The sequence below is a fragment of the Watersipora subatra genome, chromosome 7 (assembly GCF_963576615.1).
Source record: "Watersipora subatra chromosome 7, tzWatSuba1.1, whole genome shotgun sequence".
Taxonomy (NCBI): domain Eukaryota; kingdom Metazoa; phylum Bryozoa; class Gymnolaemata; order Cheilostomatida; family Watersiporidae; genus Watersipora; species Watersipora subatra.
The window spans coordinates 38,289,591-38,311,767 of record NC_088714.1 but is presented as its reverse complement, the minus strand read 5'-3'; the positions used below and the strand labels follow the sequence as shown (position 1 = coordinate 38,311,767).

The 22,177-nt window shown below is 34.8% G+C and overlaps 1 protein-coding gene across 1 annotated transcript in view; it reads right to left on the bottom strand.

Annotated features, from left to right (window-relative positions):
* Positions 1–22,177, bottom strand: part of LOC137399903 (serine/threonine-protein phosphatase 2A 56 kDa regulatory subunit gamma isoform-like) — a 40,216-nt gene that overhangs the window by 4,248 nt on the left and 13,791 nt on the right. Inside the window, exons 7-11 of the mRNA XM_068086164.1 lie at positions 11,304–11,526; positions 4,027–4,197; positions 3,035–3,159; positions 2,555–2,656; positions 1,570–1,661 (exon numbers count right to left, since the gene is read on the bottom strand). Of these exons, the coding sequence (XP_067942265.1) occupies positions 1,570–1,661; positions 2,555–2,656; positions 3,035–3,159; positions 4,027–4,197; positions 11,304–11,526 (713 nt within the window). The remainder of the gene's footprint in view (positions 1–1,569; positions 1,662–2,554; positions 2,657–3,034; positions 3,160–4,026; positions 4,198–11,303; positions 11,527–22,177) is intronic.

The following is a 22,177-nucleotide window of genomic DNA, read 5'->3' as shown; positions in this document are numbered from 1 at the left end:
TTAACAAGTTCGTCAGTACATTTTGTCTTTTTCTTTTAATGTGAAAATTTCGCTGCTTTTTGTAAGCAGTTCAATCTCTGTAGTTTGTCAGGTTTTCTCTCAATTTTATATTTTGCTGTACTTCTTTGTCAAGCCGGATAGGTAAAGATTCTGACTTAAATTTTCTAGTTTTAAGAGGTGCCAATTTATTGACAGCTAAAGAAAACTTTTGATTCAATAGATTAATCATGTCATTAGTGTTCTTCTCAATCAGAATATCATTCCCTCTGATGGAGGAAAACTTATTTGAAATATTGTCAGGCACGAATATGGAGCAACTCATATAAGTGAGTTTCTGGGGAAACGAATTATGTATGACACCAATTTTTCTTTCAATAAATACCAAATTATAATCACCCATAGACAATTTAAGTACTCCAGAAAACTTGGTGTGATGAGAAAACTTTGTGTACACATGATCCATGTCGAAAAGATTGCAGTTACTTTTGTGAGTTCACCAATGAACTGTTATAAAACTGCCAAAATGGCTATTAAGCCTAAAAAGGCATCAGTAATCTCATGATCTACCTGCCTACAACATGTTTGTAATCATCCCCTGTGATTATAAGCTACCATACATCACAGCGCAAATGCACATCATAATCACAAAAGAGAAAACAATTTTATAACTGATTTGGCCAGATGAGCAAACCTAGCGCATTATGGCTAGCGAGCATTGACAATCTAGTTTAGCAGCCAAAAGAACTTCCACTATATACTTAACTACACTGGTTCATTCATAATACAGCCATACCTCGACATACGAGCTTAATGCATTCTGGGACGAAGCTCGTATGTCAATTTACTCGTGTCTCAAGGCACTACTTCTTATATAAAATAATTAGGTACAATTTAATCCATTACCATATTATGAAAAACCAACTAAAGAGCATATTACGTTGGAAAAAGTGTTTTTAATTGTTCCTATTCAGTTCCTGCACTAACGCGGGAACAAATACTCATTCAATTGTAATGATTTCCAATAAAATGTAACAGCCCTATGTACACTACCGAATGATGTTTTTATCTTTGAGACAGACGTTGTGGATGACGGTGTTCCGGGAGACTTGAGAGCAACGCGTTCGGTACACTAAACTTTTGTGACCCTTCGTGATAGAAGCTTTGAAATTAATTTACAAGAATTTAGCAGGCATTTAAAGCTTTAATCTTTTGTTTTAATCTTTTATTAAACTTACTTAAATTTTGTCGACATAGTTTTTAGTATTTGTTATCGCTTATCCGGTTATCGCTTTCTGCAATAAGCTTAGTTAGGCCTATCACCTTTGTGATAAGCTTATTTAAGCTTATCACAAAAAAGTTAGCGACAAGCGATAAGCTTCTCGCTTGTCCCAAAGTTAATAAGCTTAACTTTGGGAATCGAGAACCAGCTCGTACGCGCGTATCTCAAAGATTACTCTTATTTCAAGGAAGAAACTTGAGAGAAAGTTAGCTCGTATCTCGAGTTTGTCGCATTTTGGGTCACTCATATGTAGAGGTGTGGCTGCAATCATAATTGCTGTGGCTACTGACCATTTACTAACAGCTTGCTAGTTGGATTCTTCAACGCTGTCTGCTCCATTCTCAACCACTGCCCTTCTCTCTCCTTGAGCTTTTCTTTTTCTCTGTAAAATCAACCACTGCCAGTAGAACTAACATTAAGTAGTCAATTTAAAATGAACAAAGCGAATTCAACTTTGAATATATATTGAGTAGACGACTTGAAATAAGCATGAAGTAATTAACTTTGAATAAGCATGGAGTAATCAACTATTTTAAATAAGCACGAAGTGGATAGACAACTTCAAATAGGCATGGAGTAGACAGCTTCAAATACGCATGGAGTAGACAACTTTAAATAAGCATGAAGCAAGCAACTTTAAATAAGCATGGAGTAGATAACTACTTCAAATAAGCACAAAGTAAATAGACAACTTCAAATAGGCATGGAGTACACAACTTTAAATACACATGAAGTAAATAAGTTTAAATAAGAAAGGAGTAGACGACTTTAAACACGCATGAAGTAGACAACTTTAAATAAGGATGAAATGGATGACCTTAAATAAGCATGAAGTAGACAACTTTAAATAAGCATGAAGTAAGCAACTTTAAATAAGCATGGAGTAGATAACTACTTCAAATAAGCACAAAGTAAATAGACAACTCCAAATAGGCATGGAGTACACAACTTTAAATACACATGAAGTAAATAAGTTTAAATAAGAAAGGAGTAGACGACTTTAAATACGCATGAAGTAGACAACTTCAAATAAGGATGAAATGGATGACCTTAAATAAGCATGAAGTAGACAACTTTAAATAAGCATGGAGTAGACAACTTTAAATAGAGATGGAGTAGACAAGTTTAACATTTGGTAATCACTACCTGTATGCTTTAACAAAATCTAAAAGTTGGTGTAGAGTAAATTAAGCAGACAAGTACAACTCAATGCTGTTTTACCGTTGAGGTTTAAATACATGTGAAAGGGGGAGGCACAAGGAGGGCACAACTCACTTTTGCCTGTCAGGTTTGTATTGTTGTGTGCAGTCATCAAACAGTTTCTGGTTCATTTCCATAAACAACTTGAGCGCATTGTATATGAGCCCATGAATTGTTCTACAGATGATACAATGCAATGCAATAATACAATACAATGAAATACACCAGCATACTTAGTACAGTATTCTTGCCACAAAAAATATAAACTTCGAATATAAGTAAACTAGACCATTCAAACAACTTCTGATAATTTATAATTGTGCTCGCTAAAGAAATATCACCAAGAGTGATTTAGAATACAACACCTCAAATTAAATTCTTTGAATATTCAACTTACAAATTGTTTACAAAGCAGCGGAGTGATTAGGTTCAACATTATCAATATAATTTTGAAGCAATTTTTTATAAAACGTCGATGAGCCAACTAGCAAAACCATTACTGACAGAAATACTGGCAGCGCCTAAGTATATGGATGTATTGTAAACATAGCTTACTTATTCCAATGTTGTTTAGTTTTGTACAGGGCCGGAAACATTATCGGCAGAATGACGGTTACATTGTCGGAGATCAAGCTGAGTATATACTCGTTGTTCCAGTAGTACAAAGCCCTTTCGGCAACCTAAAAAATAACCTATGAATTATTATCTCACCGCCTTGACTTATGGATTATAATCTCACTGGCTTGACTCATGGATTACAATCTCACTGCCTTGACTTATGAATTATAATCTCACTGCCTTGACTTATGGATTATAATCTTACTGCCTTGACTTACGAATTATAATCTCGCTGCCTTGACTTATGGATTACAATCTCACTGCATTGAATTATGGATTATAATCGCACTGCATTGAATTATGGATTATAATCGCACTGCCTTGACTTATGAATTTTATTCTCACTGCCTTGACTTATGAATTTTATTCTCACTGCCTTGACTCGTGGATTATAATCTCACTGCCTTGACTTATGAATTTTATTCTCACTGCCTTGACTCATGGATTATAATCTCACTGCCTTGACTTATGAATTTTATTCTCACTGCCTTGACTCATGGATTATAATCTCACTGCCTTGACTTATGGATTATAATCTCACTGCCTTGACTCATGAATTATAATCTCACTACCTTGACTGATGGATTATAATCTCACTGCAAGAGGATGATGTGACATAATAAAAAGCATCAAAATATCAGCGTCACAAAACTGCCCATCAGCTAACTGCTCTGTTCTACTACTACTCTAGGTCATGAATTCACAATTGACAAGGGTAAGTTGCTACCACAGGCCTGTCTTAGAACAACTAGCAGTAACTATGGTTACTTAATAAACAAATCAGTTTTTATGTAAACCGATGCAAACGACATTGACATTTGATCTAAAATGGTTCAGAAACTTAAAAATTAAGATTAATTGTATCGGCATGACAATTGCCAGCAACACAAAAGGACAAAGTCCAAGAGCGATAGATGTTAATTTTCTACCTGAAAATGTTGACTGGAAACGCAGCGAGCGAGTCGTTTGAAAAGAGGCTCCATGACCTTGGTGAACTCACTCGGCTCAATCACATCAAGTATTTCCTCGAGTTCATTGAGAAACATCACTTCCTTCGGACTGTGAACCTTGGGCCAGTACTTGACAAGGCTGAGTATTACCTGTTAACATCAGCTCCCCAAGCTGCATATGTCTGCCAGTAACTGCTTTTAGAATTAGCACGCTTTTCGGGTTTATATGGAATGTTGGTACATAAGGATAATGCATTTACGCCATTTCCTAAGCCTTTTATTCACAGTAAATAAATAAAGATGGTTTGTGATTATCGTAACTCCTACTCATCTGCAAAGCGAGTGAAAAAAGACACAAGTGACTCTCGCGGAACTAAAAGAGCCACAGCTAGGCATAAAGGAAAATGTAGCTGCTATGGGAGCAAAACAATATTCAAACCAGAACTAATCTACCGTAAAGCCTCTAATTGTACACCATGGCGCTCTATTTTTCAAACCTCCTTTTATGGTGGCGGTCAAATAGAGGTGGCGGTCATATAGAGGTGGCATTCAAATAGAGGCTGGGGATGTATTTTTCAAATAGCTCGTCGGAATTCTTGGAATATAACTTGACACCTTTCACTGGCGAAGCAAATGCCACCTATATTTCGCCCTCTCTTTCCAGTGGAACGACATTAACACTTTTGGATGCAATAAATATGCTAACTTACCTCCAACTTGTCAAAGATCCCGTAATAAATATGCATTGAGAAACTGAGAGATCTCTACCAGTTGATATTTATTGCTTGCAATTAACTTGTGGTGACATAGCCTACGTCCTGCTTTGCAATTTGTTGAAGCTTTCAACTTTTATTTTATTCTAAATTGGAAGACATTTTTATATCTATGTTTAACAATGTAGCATAGAAGCTTATTGCACTCATTGATATGTTGCTACAGTTTGCAGGCAAAACTAGCTTTTTATGTGCAATAGAAGGAGTTACGAGCGTCGATCCATTGAAAGATCAGATCATACAGTTATCTCCCCCTAAAGTGATAACCGTGCCATCAACAACACGAGCGTTTCCGGTGCCAACAAGGAGCGTTTAGGCCGCACCCCTTTTTTGTGCTAGTCAATCGCAGTGATTGACAGAACGATAACATCAGCCATGAGAATGATCATGAATTTCCACAGTTAAGATAGTAATTATTGCTCATATTAAAGAAATGATGATTATAGTTTATTACTCTAATATATGCTTATTATTTAAAGCAATTCAATTCGGTAGTGTACATAGGGCTGTTACATTTTATTGGAAATCATTACAATTGAATGAGTATTTGTTCCCGCGTTAGTGCAGGAACTGAATAGGAACAATTAAAAACACTTTTTCCAACGTAATATGCTCTTTAGTTGGTTTTTCATAATATGGTAATGGATTAAATTGTACCTAATCATTTTATATAGGAAGTAGTGCCTTGAGACACGAGTAAATTGACATACGAGCTTCATCCCAGAATGCATTAAGCTCGTATGTCGAGGTATGGCTGTATTATGAATGAACCAGTGTAGTTAAATATATAGTGGAAGTTCTTGGCTGCTAAACTAGATTGTCAATGCTCGCTAGCCATAATGCGTTAGGTTTGCTCATCTGGCCAAATCAGTTATAAAATTGTTTTCTCTTTTGTGATTATGATGTGCATTTGCGCTGTGATGTATGGTAGCTTATAATCACAGGGGATGATTACAAACATGTTGTAGGCAGGTAGATCATGAGATTACTGATGCCTTTTTAGGCTTAATTGCCATTTTGACAGTTTTAAAACAGTTCATTGGTGAACTCACAAAAGTAACTGCAATCTTTTCGACATTGATCATGTGTACACAAAGTTTTCTCATCACACCAAGTTTTCTGGAGTACTTAAATTGTCTATGAGTGATAATAATTTGGTATTTATTGAAAGAAAAATTGGTGTCATACATAATTCATTTCCCCAGAAACTCACTTATATGAGTTTTTCCATATTCGTGCCTGACAATATTTCAAATAAGTTTTCCTCCATCAAAGGGAATGATATTCTGATTGAAAAGAACACTAATGACATGATTAATCTATTGAATCAAAAGTTTTCTTTAGCTGTCAATAAATTGGCACCTCTTAAAACTAGAAAATTTAAGTCAGAATCTTTACCTATCCGGCTTGACAAAGAAGTACAGCAAAATATAAAATTGAGAGAAAACCTGACAAACTACAGAGATTGAACTGCTTACAAAAAGCAGCGAAATTTTCACATTAAAAGAAAAAGACAAAATGTACTGACGAACTTGTTAAGCAGTCAAAGCTCGGTGATACACGTAAACTTTGGCAAACTTTAATGAGACCAAAGTTTGCCAAGTTCAATTTCATGGGAATTTCCACCCTATTTCAGTACTCCCTATTTTATCTAAAAACAATTTGAAAAGTGCTTAAATATCCACATCTGCTTTCATTTGTCCAAAAATGATATTTTACATATTTATCAGTGTGGTTTCAGAAAAAGTCACTCATGTGCTGATACTGTTCATAAACTGATTACAGGCTGTTTAGATCATAAAAGAATGGGTGGGATTTTCATAATGTTTTTGGATTTCAGCGCAGCTTTTGACTGTGTCAATCACAAAATATTATTTCATAAACTGAAATTTGCTGGTTTTAGAAGTAAATCCCTGCAAATAGTTCAAGCCTATTTTTACAAAAGGCGTCGAAAAGTTGTCATGAATGAAAAAAATTCCTTGATGCAAAAATAAATGTTTGTGTTCTACAGGAGTCTCTTAATGTTCCAGTATTATCTTTAATATGTATAAATGATCTTCTCCGACTTAATCTAATTAACTTAAGAAGCTTTGCATACGCCGATCATATTGTCTTTGTGAGTCATCACAAAGATGTTCAACTTCTTGAGGCAAACTACAATCTCATCCTGCAAATTACACTATCATCAATGGGTGTACATCAAATTACATGACAATCAATTTACAAAAATCACATTTTCTTTATAATGCCAATGAAAACCTTCAAAATAGCTTGCTCTTAAGTTTAACGGTCAATCTATCACTTGTAGGCGTGAGAGAAAATTGCTAGAATTTGTTTTGACAGATCGTCTCTCTTGGAGTAATCATGTCGACACTATTTGTAATAAGGTCACTAAGTTCTTGACTCTGCTCCAGTTTTGCAGGCTCTACATAAATTCAAAATTTGCCATTGCATTTTATTATCAGTTTGTTTTTGTCATATTCTTTATGGTATGCACTTTTATTATAATCTAGCTCCACTGCTCCACGATATGTCACAAATACTAATACTACAAAAAATACTAATAGCTCTCTGTGTTGCCTGTTGATCAACTTTATCAGTATAAAATTCTTTTGATAGCTCATTCAAAATTTCACAAGTACAGTCAAACATGGATAACTCGAACTTCACGGGACCGAGCGAAAGTGTTCGAATTATCAGAGCGTTCAAGTTATCAGAGCACTGTCACAAGTCCATGTATTTACTTATTTATTAGTAGATACATGTACATATACAAACTATAATATATAAATCAAAAGCACAAATGGCTTGTTTCAAATTAAATGCTTCTAATGTAAAGTTTAAAACGATTTTATCAAAAAGTATAGAGATTTTTCTATGAACTTGTGACAGTGTTCTCATAACTTGAACGCTCTGATAACTCCAACACTTTCTCTCGGTCCTGTGAAGTTTGAGTTAGCCGAGTTTCACTGTATATGAAACGTGATGCTTATTCGTCCTTTTTTTGTTGAGGCGAATTTATTCGGCCCTACGGTATCGGCAATCATTTATCTCAAACTTAAAATTTGGCGAATTGTGTACAGATTATATACGTTAATAAAATATATACATCGCTTAACTTAAGTATCTGTTTAGTAAACTAGATTCAGCGTTTAGGTTAAACATCTGTCTCGAAGTTAAGAACTCTCCACGTAGTACATTGTAATGTTATATTATCTTGGGCCCGCAGATCATAACCACAAAATTCACTAAAGTCATAGTAGGTACCTATAGTTACTAAGGTTAACATACTATTTTGGCACTATTTTTAATGATGATGATTTGTACCTATTAGTACCTATAGCCTACGATATTAGCCTACATGCCAATTTTTGCATGCCAACACTGAAACGAACTAAAATCATATAATTGTATACCAAATAATTTTGCATTGTAATCGTAGCAAAATAGACTACGTATATTTTGCCAACACTTGCTAATGATTTCACATTTACATTTAATCGCCTTTATATTTTTAATTTTCCTTCTAATTTATGTCAACGAAACACTTCTCTTTCAGGTTATGAAATTTTAAATTTACAGTTGTTTGAAAACCTTTACAGTTGTTGTATTTATTCTTAATTTAGTTGTCTTGCTCAAAACTTTTTCCTCATGGTTGCACAGCTAGTACCATCATAAATGTAAACCATTTCTATATATACATTATACTTCAGAGTATCAAGACGACGTTAAACAAGGAACTACTATTAGTCTGATCCAGTTATTAATTATTTCAATGGTGTTGCTTTCAAAGTAAAAAAAAAATGAAAAGCCTTGGAGTTGGACAACGAGAAAATTAATTGTTTGTTATTAATGTAAACTATTCATTATTACTAGAAATTCCACTGTCATACAGCCCACGATCAAAGTGATATTGGAAAAAAGAAAGGGTACTGATGGTTGAGAAATGCAATATTAGCAGTCAAATGGCACTGCAGTGCAATAGGATAACTGCAATGGTAGCTGTAATGTACTGGGTGTGGGTGTTACTATATACAACAAATAGCAATAATGAAAGGAAAAGATTATGTTTGTATCTCTCCCCTGCAATAGGAGAAATGCAATATTAGAAGTAAAATGCACTGATATTATTAGAATAACCAGTATTATTAATATAGTAATACGGTAATAATAGAAAACCAATGCACAATTTTGTTTACATTTTAAAACGTCATAGCTAACAATATCAAGAAGTTGTGATATTTATATAGATTTTTAGAGAATCTATTTAACAAAACTATTTAGAAAAAATAATAACAGTAACATATTGCCCCACGTCGATCACTATATACTTCGATCTTGTAAATTCAAATGCTTATTCTTATAATTAAATCTTATAAAATTGAATAATTATTCTTATAATTAAATATTGTAATAATGTCATAAGAATCGTTAAAAAACATCATCGTCATTTCCTATACTTTCACTGCTTTGGACATCAGTTAGAATACTAAAGTACTCAAAAGTGTCCAAAATGTCAGTTACTTTGAAATCGGCAAAAAAGAAACGATTATATTTCAGTACTTCTACGTTAATTATAGAAACCTTCAGCAATTCGACAATGCTATAGACTGGTGAAATGTGCACGTTCTTTTTTCATGAAATGCGCACGACTTAACGGTTCTATTCTCTGTCGCTCGGCGCTTCGTTCGCCGGTCTTTACTTTAATAAAAATAAGGCTTGGCAAGTTTTAATAATGATTTTAGGCCGATTTAATCTGTCTATTTACGTATAATCCGATCAGATGGATAAGGTTTAGGATACTGTCTACACTTTTCAAAGACTTGGTAACATATTTAAATAGGTTTATATGTGTTTTGGATCGTTATTATACTTAAACGGCTCCATTGAAAAATGGTTAAATTTGTTGATGAGATTTCGGTACAAGGGTTTGCAACAGCCGTTTATGAATAATTTTCGTGAGTTGTATGCAAATATGCATTCATCATAAATCTCCCAACCAATCGGTCGTGGGAATACGATTTAGTGGACACTTTTCTACTACCATAATCTTTTGCTATCATGGGTTCATAAAGATCAAAGAATGTCAAAGTGGCGTCCAAATAGAGGTGGCATACAATTAGAGGTTTCACAGCAGCTTATTTTCTACCTCAGTTTATCCTATTAGCTCAATGTCATTCTTGAGTCAATCACTTTCCAATAAAACATTCAATAAAAAAGTAAAACTTGTACTTCGTGAAGGTGTTTTCCATGAAAACACACATAATCCAAATTTCTCCCTTGTATTTAAAAAAACAATATAATATTAAAATAATTTTGAACAACCCTTTGTATAGGCCTAAGTTGTTAGCATCTAGCAGACACTGTGTCATAAATTGACCATAATCGATTTCTTGCTAGATATTGTGGTTGAAGATGCTGCCCAGTAAAAGAATTCATAATAAAAACCAGCTAATTATAATATTTATATAATTAGTTTCATCATACTCTTGACAGTGTGAGGAATTAGATATTATATAGTCTTAGTCATCTAGCTGCTCTAACAGCCAGGTTATTTCAATATGAACGTGAATTTCTAGTTATTTCAATTATAGGCATCCCAACTATTTTGGCTACCACTGTAGCTTCTTATATTTTCCAAAAACATCCAAACCGATTTGCTCGTACCGAATGCTATTCAGGTAGTAAGACCTAGCTAAAATAGTCTGTCTTGGCAAACTGTTGTTTTTTGCGAAGTTGACCCCCATCGAGCGGAGCGAGCAAAACAACAGCTTGTCACAATACATACTGCACCTGATGCATCAGCTGTACTGAAAGGGAGTTGTTCTCTTCCATCTATGCGGTTGCGATGTTATGTCAGTCGCTCTATTGGTAATCATAACGGATTTAGCCAAAAATGTAAGTAGAAAAAAATAACATAAAACCGTTTAATCAGAGACCAGTCTGCAGTAAACTTTAGTAGAGCTTAGGAACTTGGGCAACAACAGCAACTAAACAAGTTGTTATTTGTGCGCTCAGTCAGTTTTATTTGTATTTTTGTATCAGTCAGTTTTATTTGTTCTTATTGATTTTATTTATAATTTATTTTACTTTTAAGTTTTACTAAAGTTTACCGCAGAGACTAGTCTCTTGTTAATTAAACGTTCTTATCTTATTTTTTCTACATAAATTTTTGGGCTAAATCCGTTATGATTACCAATGGAGTGACCAACATAACATCACAACCAAGCCGCATAAACGGAAGAGAAGAACTCCCTTTCAGTCCACCTAATGCAACAGGTGCAGTGCGTATTGCGACAAGCCGTTGTTTTGCTCGCTCCGTCACCGAGGGACAACTCCACATAAACAACAGTTTGTCAAGACAGGCTAAAGCTAAAAGGACCATTGATACACGCATAAATATTACAAAAACAGAACAATTATTAAATATGCTTTTTCAATGTGCTATTAAAGAACATATTCGCATAATATCAGTCTACAAACCTGTTCTGTTAGAGTGGGATCCTTCTCTAGGAACTGTACAACACAATAAGCAAGCTGTGGGTGGTAGACAGAGAGACTACGGACACTGTGCAAGGGCAGTAGAACTTTTAGAAGAAATGATTTGTGCTCTTCTTTAAGAGGCAGTGCAAAGCCATTGATGATGCTGCCCAGAATTTCAAGCAGCTCTCCAACTCCATTGTGTCGCTCCGTTTCGTAAATAAAACTGTACGATAGAAAGTAATAATTTTGTGATTAATCCAAATGGCAGTTAGTTATTATCATAAGTTATGTGCCTGTAGAGTAAATGACAAGTAGTACTATACAAGCAGAAAAAAGAAAGCTTACAACTTTATGATGTTACATGTTGGTCAATGTGACTGTCTGACTTAATAATTCTATAGCTTCAGCTAGAAATATACTTTGACACAACAACATTCTGCATCATGACAATGTAATGTAGAACTCGCTTTTCTTTATTACTGAGTGTATCAAGTGGCTTGTTTTTTATTAAATTGCTATTGTTGAAATTCTACAGTACAACCTTTTAAAGTTTGAATATGTCGAAATTACAAAACTATCACAGCTAGAATAGGGTTGAACTAGGTAGGAGATGAAATATTGCATTTACCCTTGGTTATGAATGCCGAAGTGCAATCTAGGAAACTTATATTAATGATTGCAGATTCACAAAACCTGATGCTTACTGTTTAGCCCCAAATAGACCTGATAGAGGAAAAAATAGTTCACTAAAAATAGCAATATTGATTAAGTACATGTAAATACCAAAGTTTAGTACTTATTGTAAAAATTAGTAATCATTGAAAAGGAAAGATGTCTTGTGTCTACTTCTTTTGTTGGAACAAAATTTTTAAAGTACTAATGACAGAGCTAGATATAGCATTCAATATTTACGTCTGAACAGTGACTGAAACCTTCACTATATAATGTTAAAATATTGAACATCATAGAGTGTTGTTTTTGTTTTCAATTTTTTACATGCTCATAAGCATATGTTGGCTCAGGTATGGCTCAGGCAGTTCCATGGTTATGTCATATTCAGATAGTAGCATGCTCTTTTTGAGATGAGAGTTTTTCAAAAAGGGGAGTAGGCATTCAACATAAAGTGAAACATACAGAAACAGCTTGGAAAACTGAAGCAAATAGCGGCAATCAAATGGAATGAATAATATATTGCTTTGAAAATAGCAGCGCCTAAACAAGGCCTTACAAGAAATAACAACGTTAATTTTTGCAAATTTAAACAAACTGACCCGCTATGAAATTTAGCATCTTCATTTTGTGTTTGTTTCCTGGAATCCTGGCTTTATTAACACAGTTCAAATTTGGTTAAAACCACACACAGGTTCGGCCGAGCACCATAACAACCCAGTAATGGATAGGCGCTTTGTTGGATGCGTTTGCTGATTTACAGTGTAGCAAGTATTAATCGCATAGCATATGCACATTAATACCCAACTATGTGAGCTTGCATACATACCTCCACTTGTATCCCATGCCACAAAATGTCTTAATTCTTTATTAAAGATGTGATTGCGTCCCAAAATTCGATCAAATAAAATTAAGTTCAATAAAAGGCTAAAACATCAGCTACCATTTGATGTCTTTTTTGTCGTCGTAGACTAACCCTGTCCAGAGGTATAAGCGTCTGAATGAGGCCACGCTTCAAATTGAAAGCTTTCAGTAGATACGCATTCGAACGACGTATATATGAATGACATTTATTACATTTGTTTTATTGTTACAGGATGTTTATTTGGTTCACTAGCGGAGCAGTTGTGTCAGTCTGGAAACTGCCATAAATGGGAAAGAGAGACTTGAATGTGTGCAGCACAAACAATAATGTTTTGTTTGAGTTTGCTGCAGTAGATTAATTTGCCCTATTATATGAGCTGAAACTATGTAAATGGGCACAACTTGGATGGATGTTTTTAATAAAAGCTTTATGCAAAAAAAAAATTTTTTGGCTTGTAAAAAATTATATAATAAAATAATATTGTTGAGGATAATGCAAAACATGATTTGCAGAACATATTGAATGCATCCTAGCCCTGTTGCCATCTGCGCTGAAATCTTCTCTGATAGATGGATTTATGAAGTGTAATCAGAGCTGTATTGGCAGGTACTTTTGCATAGCTCGACCCAATTCCAACGGACCAAATATTAGGTTCACAAAAATTTTTGCTCAACCCTACTAAGTGAAAACAGCTGAGTCCACAAACCGCCAACCAGGTACAAGAATGGCTTTATTAATCCTTTGTCAGAATCGGTGGGTTAATTGATTTCAACGAGCTTGACTTTGTTTTGCGTTTACTATTTCGGTCAACTCATAAAACCATTTGTTTTGCACTTGAATTAACTAATCGAACTGACCAGTAAACTTTTTTTAAAAAGTGATACTAATGACTAGATAACATTGACTATACATGACCTTTTGGGTTGCAGTTGGTTTCGCCATAGATTCGAACGAATTCTTTTCAAAGATGGCGGCGCGCTTATTTTATTTAGTAACTAGTTTCCGCTGTGGGTAGCAACTGAGAACTTAGCTGATACAAAGGCCGCGATGAAATTTGTTAACTCGACGACCTAATTTTCGTAAACCGGCAGAATCGTAGTAGGTACTCAAATGTTTACACAGCATTTAGAGGAAACTGATATGACAAGTTTTTAATTTTCCTTATTTGAGGCGTTTGAGACATTTATAATAATGTATCTGTAGCTAGATTTAAAATTTTATTTTAGCCAACATGAGCAAATAGAAAATAAAATATATGTCAAAAGAGCCGTGTAGGACTAAACATTTATCGCATTAGCCGATGTGAATACGAGATATACAGACAGATTGTATCACTCGTTACATCAGTATAGGCAAGTCTGGGCATGTCTTTTTGCTCTTGAGCGTTTTTACTGCGATCAATTTTTTCTGATTTTAATCTTCAAATATCTTGATAATGAGATCGCCTAACAACAAACAACATATCAACTGATAGACAAAAGAAAGTACTTTCTTTTAAAATCAACTAAAATTTGAAGCTATCACATCTTAAATCCATAAAAAATGTTGATAAGTTCATTAAGACCATTAAGTTTATTCTTGAGACCATCCTTATGCTTAAGTCATGTTGATAAGTTCATTAAGACCATTAAGTTTATTCTTGAGACCATCCTTATTTATGCTTAAGGAATGTTGATAAGTTCATTAAGACCATTAAGTTCATTCTTGAGACCATCCTTATTTATGCTTAAGGAATGTTGATAAGTTCATTAAGACCATTAAGTTTATTCTTGAGACCATCCTTATTTATGCTTAAGGAATGTTGATAAGTTCATTAAGACTATTAAGCTCATTCTTGAGACCATCCGTATTTATGCTCAAGGAATGTTGATAAGTTCATTAAGACCATTAAGTTTATTCTTGGGACCATCCGTATTTATGCTTAAGGAATGTTGATAAGTTCATTAAGACCGTTAAGTTCATTCTTGAGACCATCCTTATTTATGCTTAAGTAATGTTGGTAAGTTCATTAAGACCATTAAGTTTATTCTTGAGACCATCCTTATTTATGCTTAAGTCATGTAGATAAGTTTATTAAGACCATTAAGTTTATTCTTGAGACCATCCTTATTTATGCTTAAGGAATGTTGATAAGTTCATTAAGACCATTAAGTTTATTCTTGGGACCATCCGTATTTATGCTTAAGGAATGTTGATAAGTTCATTAAGACCATTAAGTTTATTCTTGGGACCATCCGTATTTATGCTTAAGGAATGTTGATAAGTTCATTAAGACCATTAAGTTTATTCTTGAGACCATCCTTATTTATGCTTAAGTCATGTAGATAAGTTTATTAAGACCATTAAGTTTATTCTTGAGACCATCCTTATTTATGCTTAAGGAATGTTGATAAGTTCATTAAGACCGTTAAGTTCATTCTTGAGACCATCCTTATTTATGCTTAAGGAATGTTGGTAAGTTCATTAAGACCATTAAGTTTATTCTTGAGACCATCCTTATTTATGCTTAAGGAATGTTGGTAAGTTCATTAAGACCATTAAGTTTATTCTTGAGACCATCCTTATTTATGCTTAAATCATGTAGATAAGTTTATTAAGACCATTAAGTTCATTCTTGAGACAGACTCCCAGACAGTTTCTTTGAAATGGCATAGCAATTTTCCCAGTGTGTGGTGTTCGTGCAGAGCATTTACTGCTTTTGTACGCAGTAGGCTCAAAAAGTTGCCTGTTTCTTCCAGTTTGTCGGCGCATAAGGTTTTGGCTGTGTTGGTACAATGTCAATCCAAACAGTTCTTTGGAGACATATTCTAAATAACTCAAGCCTTTGTTTTGTTTCATGAAAAATTTAATATAGAAACAGCATATATGCAAAATCTTTGATTTTTAGCAGCACTAAAATATGAAAAGAGTGTTTGTTAATTTTTTATAATATACCCTCATCTAAATGATTGCATACTCAGCAACTGAAACAATCAATAATCAATAAGTAATAATTAGCATTTTAACAGCTCAGACGGTGGCATAAGCCAAATCATGAAAAAGTTATTGCTGAATATAACTGTTAATACCTTTGTCACATCTCCTTCAAGGTATCAATTATCATTTGTATTAAAATTTTTTTGATACAAATCATAATAAATAGCAATATATCAATAATAATATCAAAGCATAATAAATAGCAATATATCAATGATAATATCAAGGCATAATAAATATTGCCACAATTTTAGTGAGATATAAGTTGGTACGGGTGAGATATGAGTAGGTACGGGTGAGATATAAGTTGGTACGGGTGAGATATGAGTAGGTACGGGTGAGATATGAGTAGGTACGGGTGAGATATGAGTAGGTACGGGTGAGATATGAGTAGGTACGGGTGAGATATGAGTAGGTACGGGTGAGATATGAGTAGGTACGGGTGAGATATGAGTAGGTACGGGTGAGATATGAGTAGGTACGGCTCAGAACACTCTACAAGATGAATGATCTGCTGGCCAGTGATGCCATAGCTCGTACCTGCTAGTGATGCCATAGCTCGTACCTGCTAGTGATGCCATAGCTCGTACCTGCTACTGATGCCATAGCTCGTACCTGCTAGTGATGCCATAGCTCGTACCTGCTACTGATGCCATAGCTCATATGTGCTGGGTTCACTGGTTGAGATATTTATGAAAAGATTCTCAAATCCTGTACGAGTGAAAGACTTGGAAAACTAACAAAAAACTGACCTATTTGCCTTCACCCACTAACGAGAACAATCACTCAACCTAATTTTAAAAACCTAAAAACAATCATGTATTAGAATGTGAAGTTGAGTGGTCGAGTAAGGACCTATTCAACCCGGTAGATTAGCTGTAAACTTGTGACAGGATTGGTGATCAACTAAAGAGCATGGAGAGCTGGATGAACTTTCCTGCTAGAACTGTTACATTTATCTCCACAAATAATCTGATTTGTGCTGAACTTGGCAAGGTAGAACCAAATTCAAGTAACTGAGGACCATTGAAAACAGAGCAGTATTGGAACTTTAAGTAAATTATAACGGGTGAATAATGGATTCACAAAACAATGACCATAAAAAAGTGAAAAACTTGAAAACTTTAGGGAAACAATATTTCTTACATCGATAATGGTCTTAATAATTAAGGAGCGACATTTACCAGCGATGTCATGTAATGCTGCGCACGGCAGGCAGCAGCTCCTCACGACTTAGCTAGACAAATATTGATCTGTGAGTTGCCCTACACAATTGCGGGGCTACGGCAAAGATTGCATATCTTTTGCCTATTCTACTGCTTGACATAGCTGAAGGCACGAAGCGTTGTCTCTTGGCCGTTGCAAAAGATGTTGTAACCCATCAGTCGCAGCAACTAACAATCTCAAAGCAGAGCAGAAATCTAATCACACTTCAAACTAACTAGTAAACATGTCTAGTAGATACTTAAGCTCCCACATGTACCATTGGAGCGGCAGCGTTTTACACAGTCATACTTTTGCTTAAAACAGCCTTAATATACTTGGTAAGATTGTAGCAAACAAATCCATTCCATATTTCTATTTCTATCATCTCCAATAACACCTTATCATGTCTCCAATAACACCTTATCATGTCTCCAATAACACCTTATCATGTCTCCAATAATACCTTATCATGTCTCCAATAACACCTTATCATGTCTCCAATAACACCTTATCATGTCTCCAATAATACCTTATCATGTCTCCAATAACACCTTATCATGTCTCCAATAATACCTTATCATGTCTCCAATAACACCTTATCATGTCTCCAATAAGACCTTATCATGTCTCCAATAACACCTTATCATGTCTCCAATAACACCTTATCATGTCTCCAATAATACCTTATCATGTCTCCAATAACACCTTATCATGTCTCCAATAACACCTTATCATGTCTCCAATAACACCTTATCATGTCTCCAATAACACCTTATCATGTCTCCAATAACACCTTATCATGTCTCCAATAACACCTTATCATGTCTCCGATAACACCTTATCATGTCTCCAATAATACCTTATCATGTCTCCAATAATACCTTATAATGCCTCCAATAACACCTTATAATGCCTCCAATAACACCTTATCATGTCTCCAATAATACCTTATCATGCCTCCAATAATACCTTATCATGTCTCCAATAATACCTTATCATGTCTCCAATAATACCTTATCATGCCTCCAATAATACCTTATAATGCCTCCAATAACACCTTATAATGCCTCCAATAACACCTTATCATGTCTCCAATAATACCTTACCATGCCTCCAATAATACCTTATCATGTCTCCCATAATACCTTATCATGCCTCCAATAATACCTTATAATGCCTCCAATAATACCTTATCATGTCTCCAATAACACCTTATCATGTCTCCAATAATACCTTATCATGCCTCCAATAATACCTTATCATGCCTCCAATAATACCTTATCATACCTCCAATAATACCTTATCATGTCTTCAATAATACCTTATCATGCCTCCAATAATACCTTATCATGTCTCCAATAATACTTTAACATGCCTCCAATAATACCTTATCATGTCTCCAATAATACCTTATCACGTCTCCAATAATACCTTATCATGCCTCCAATAACACCTTATCATGTCTCCAATAATACCTTATCATGCCTCCAATAATACCTTATTATGTCTCCAATAATACCTTATCATGCATCCAATAATACCTTATCATGCCTCCCATAACACCTTATCATGCCTCCAATAATACCTTATCATCTTCAATAATACCTTATCATTACCAATAATACCTTATCATGCCTCCAATAATACCTTATCATGCCTCCAATAACACCTTATCATGTCTCCAATAATACCTTATCATACCTCCAATAACACCTTATCATGTCTTCAATAATACCTTATCATGTCTCCAATAATACTTTATCATGTCTCCAATAATACCTTATCATGCCTCCAATAATACCTTATCATGTCTCCAATAATACCTTATCATGCCTCCCATAACACCTTATCATGCCTCCAATAATACCTTATCATCTTCAATAATACCTTATCATTACCAATAATACTTTATCATGTCTCCAATAATACCTTATCATGTCTCCAAAAATACCTTATCATGCCTCCCATAACACCTTATCATGCCTCCAATAATACCTTATCATCTTCAATAATACCTTATCATTACCAATAATACCTTATCATGCCTCCAATAATACCTTATCATGCCTCCAATAATACCTTATCATGCCTCCAATAACACCTTATAATGCCTCCAATAACACCTTATCATGTCTCCAATAATACCTTACCATGCCTCCAATAATACCTTATCATGTCTCCAATAATACCTCATCATGCCTCCAATAATACCTTATCATGCCTCCAATAACACCTTATCATGCCTCCAATAATACCTTATCATACCTCCAATAATACCTTATCATGTCTTCAATAATACCTTATCATGCCTCCAATAATACCTTATCATGTCTCCAATAATACTTTAACATGCCTCCAATAATACCTTATCATGTCTCCAATAATACCTTATCACGTCTCCAATAATACCTTATCATGCCTCCAATAACACCTTATCATGTCTCCAATAATACCTTATCATGCCTCCAATAATACCTTATTATGTCTCCAATAATACCTTATCATGCATCCAATAATACCTTATCATGCCTCCCATAACACCTTATCATGCCTCCAATAATACCTTATCATCTTCAATAATACCTTATCATTACCAATAATACCTTATCATGCCTCCAATAATACCTTATCATGCCTCCAATAACACCTTATCATGTCTCCAATAATACCTTATCATACCTCCAATAACACCTTATCATGTCTCCAATAATACCTTATCATGTCTCCAATAATACTTTATCATGTCTCCAATAATACCTTATCATGCCTCCAATAATACCTTATCATGTCTCCAATAATACCTTATCATGCCTCCCATAACACCTTATCATGCCTCCAATAATACCTTATCATCTTCAATAATACCTTATCATTACCAATAATACTTTATCATGTCTCCAATAATACCTTATCATGTCTCCAATAATACTTTATCATGTCTCCAATAATACCTTATCATGCCTCCAATAACACCTTATCATGTCTCCAATAATACCTTATCATACCTCCAATAACACCTTATCATGTCTCCAATAATACCTTATCATGTCTCCAATAACACCTTATCATGTCTCCAATAATACCTTATCATACCTCCAATAACACCTTATCATGTCTCCAATAATACCTTATCATGTCTCCAATAATACTTTATCATGTCTCCAATAATACCTTATCATGCCTCCAATAATACCTTATCATGTCTCCAATAATACCTTATCATGCCTCCCATAACACCTTATCATGCCTCCAATAATACCTTATCATCTTCAATAATACCTTATCATTACCAATAATACTTTATCATGTCTCCAATAATACCTTATCATGTCTCCAATAATACCTTATCATGCCTCCCATAACACCTTATCATGCCTCCAATAATACCTTATCATCTTCAATAATACCTTATCATTACCAATAATACCTTATCATGCCTCCAATAATACCTTATCATGCCTCCCATAACTCCTTATCATGCCTCCAATAACACCTTATCATGTCTCCAATAATACCTTATCATGTCTCCAATAATACCTTATCATGCCTCCAATAACACCTTATCATGTCTCCAATAATACCTTATCATGCCTCCAATAACACCTTATCATGTCTCCAATAATACCTTATCATGTCTCCAATAATACCTTATTATGCCTCCAATAATACCTTATCATGCCTCCAATAATACCTTATCATGTCTCCAATAATACCTTATCATTACCAATAATACCTTATCATGTCTCCAATAACCCCTCATCATACAATACCTCCAACAATACCTTACCATCTCCAATAATACCTTACCATCTCCAACAATACCTTACCATCTCCAATAATACTTTATCATCACCAATTTTCTTCTTAAGTAGTCTAGCTTTTGGTATGTTATACTCGGCTAGGAAGTTTAGAAATAAAATAGCGGCGATGAAAATTAATTTCCATAAAATTCTAGAAACTTTCTCCTGGACTACTGGGCACTCTAGGAAACAAGAGCAATATAAGTAGAACAATTTTTAATGTTATCAAGAGCCATTAATTTTTTTCCAGTATAGGCACTATAGGATAGATTATGGTTGTACAATAGTGTTAAAGAGTTAACTAGATTCTGAAGATTTGGAGAGAATGAACCATTATAGTATAATCTTTTAAGAATATTTGGTGTAATATATGAAGCATATCTTGAAATGAATAAATATTTTAAGTAAAGGCGTGACTATACTAAGGGTTGACTGTGCTAAGGGTTGACTGTACTAAGGGTTGACCGTACTAAGGGTTGACCGTACTAAGGGCTGACTGTACTAGGTGTTGACTGTACTAGGTGTTGACTGTACTAGGTGTTAACTGTACTAGGTGTTGACTGCACTAGGTATTGACTGCACTAAGGGTTGACTGTACTAAGGGTTGACTGTACTAAGGGTTGACCGTACTAAGGGTTGATCGTGCTAAGGGCTGACTGTACTAGGTGTTGACTGTACTAGGTGTTGACTGTACTAGGTGTTGACTGCGCTAGGTATTGACTGCGCTAGGCGTTGACTGCGCTAGGCGTTGACTGCGCTAGGCGTTGACTGTACTAGGCGTTGACTCTACTAGGCGTTGACTCTACTAGGCGTTGACTCTACTAGGCGTTGACTGTATTAGGTGTTGACTGTACTAGGCGTTGACTGTACTAGGCATTGATTGTACTAGGCGTTGACTGCACTAGTGGTTGACTGTACTAGGGGTTGACTGTACTAGGGGTTGAATGTACTAGGGGTTGACTGTACTAAGGGTGGACTGTATTAAGAGTTGACTGTATTAAGAGTTGACTGTATTAAAAGTTCACTGTATTAAGAGTTGACTGTATTAAGAGTTGACTGTACTAAAAGTTGACTGTACTAAGAGTTGACTGTACTAAGAGTTGACTGTACTAGTAGTTGACTGTACTAGGTGTTGACTGTACTAGGTGTTGACTGTACTAGGTGGTGACTGTACTAGGTGTTGACTGTACTAGGTGTTGACTGTACTAGGAATTGACTGAACTGGGAGTTGACTGAACTGGGAGTTGACTGTACTAGGAGTTGCCAGTACTAAGAGTTGCCAGTACTAAGAGTTGCCTGTACCACTGATTGCCTGTACCACTGAATGGCTGTACTATTAGTTGAATGTACAAGGGGTT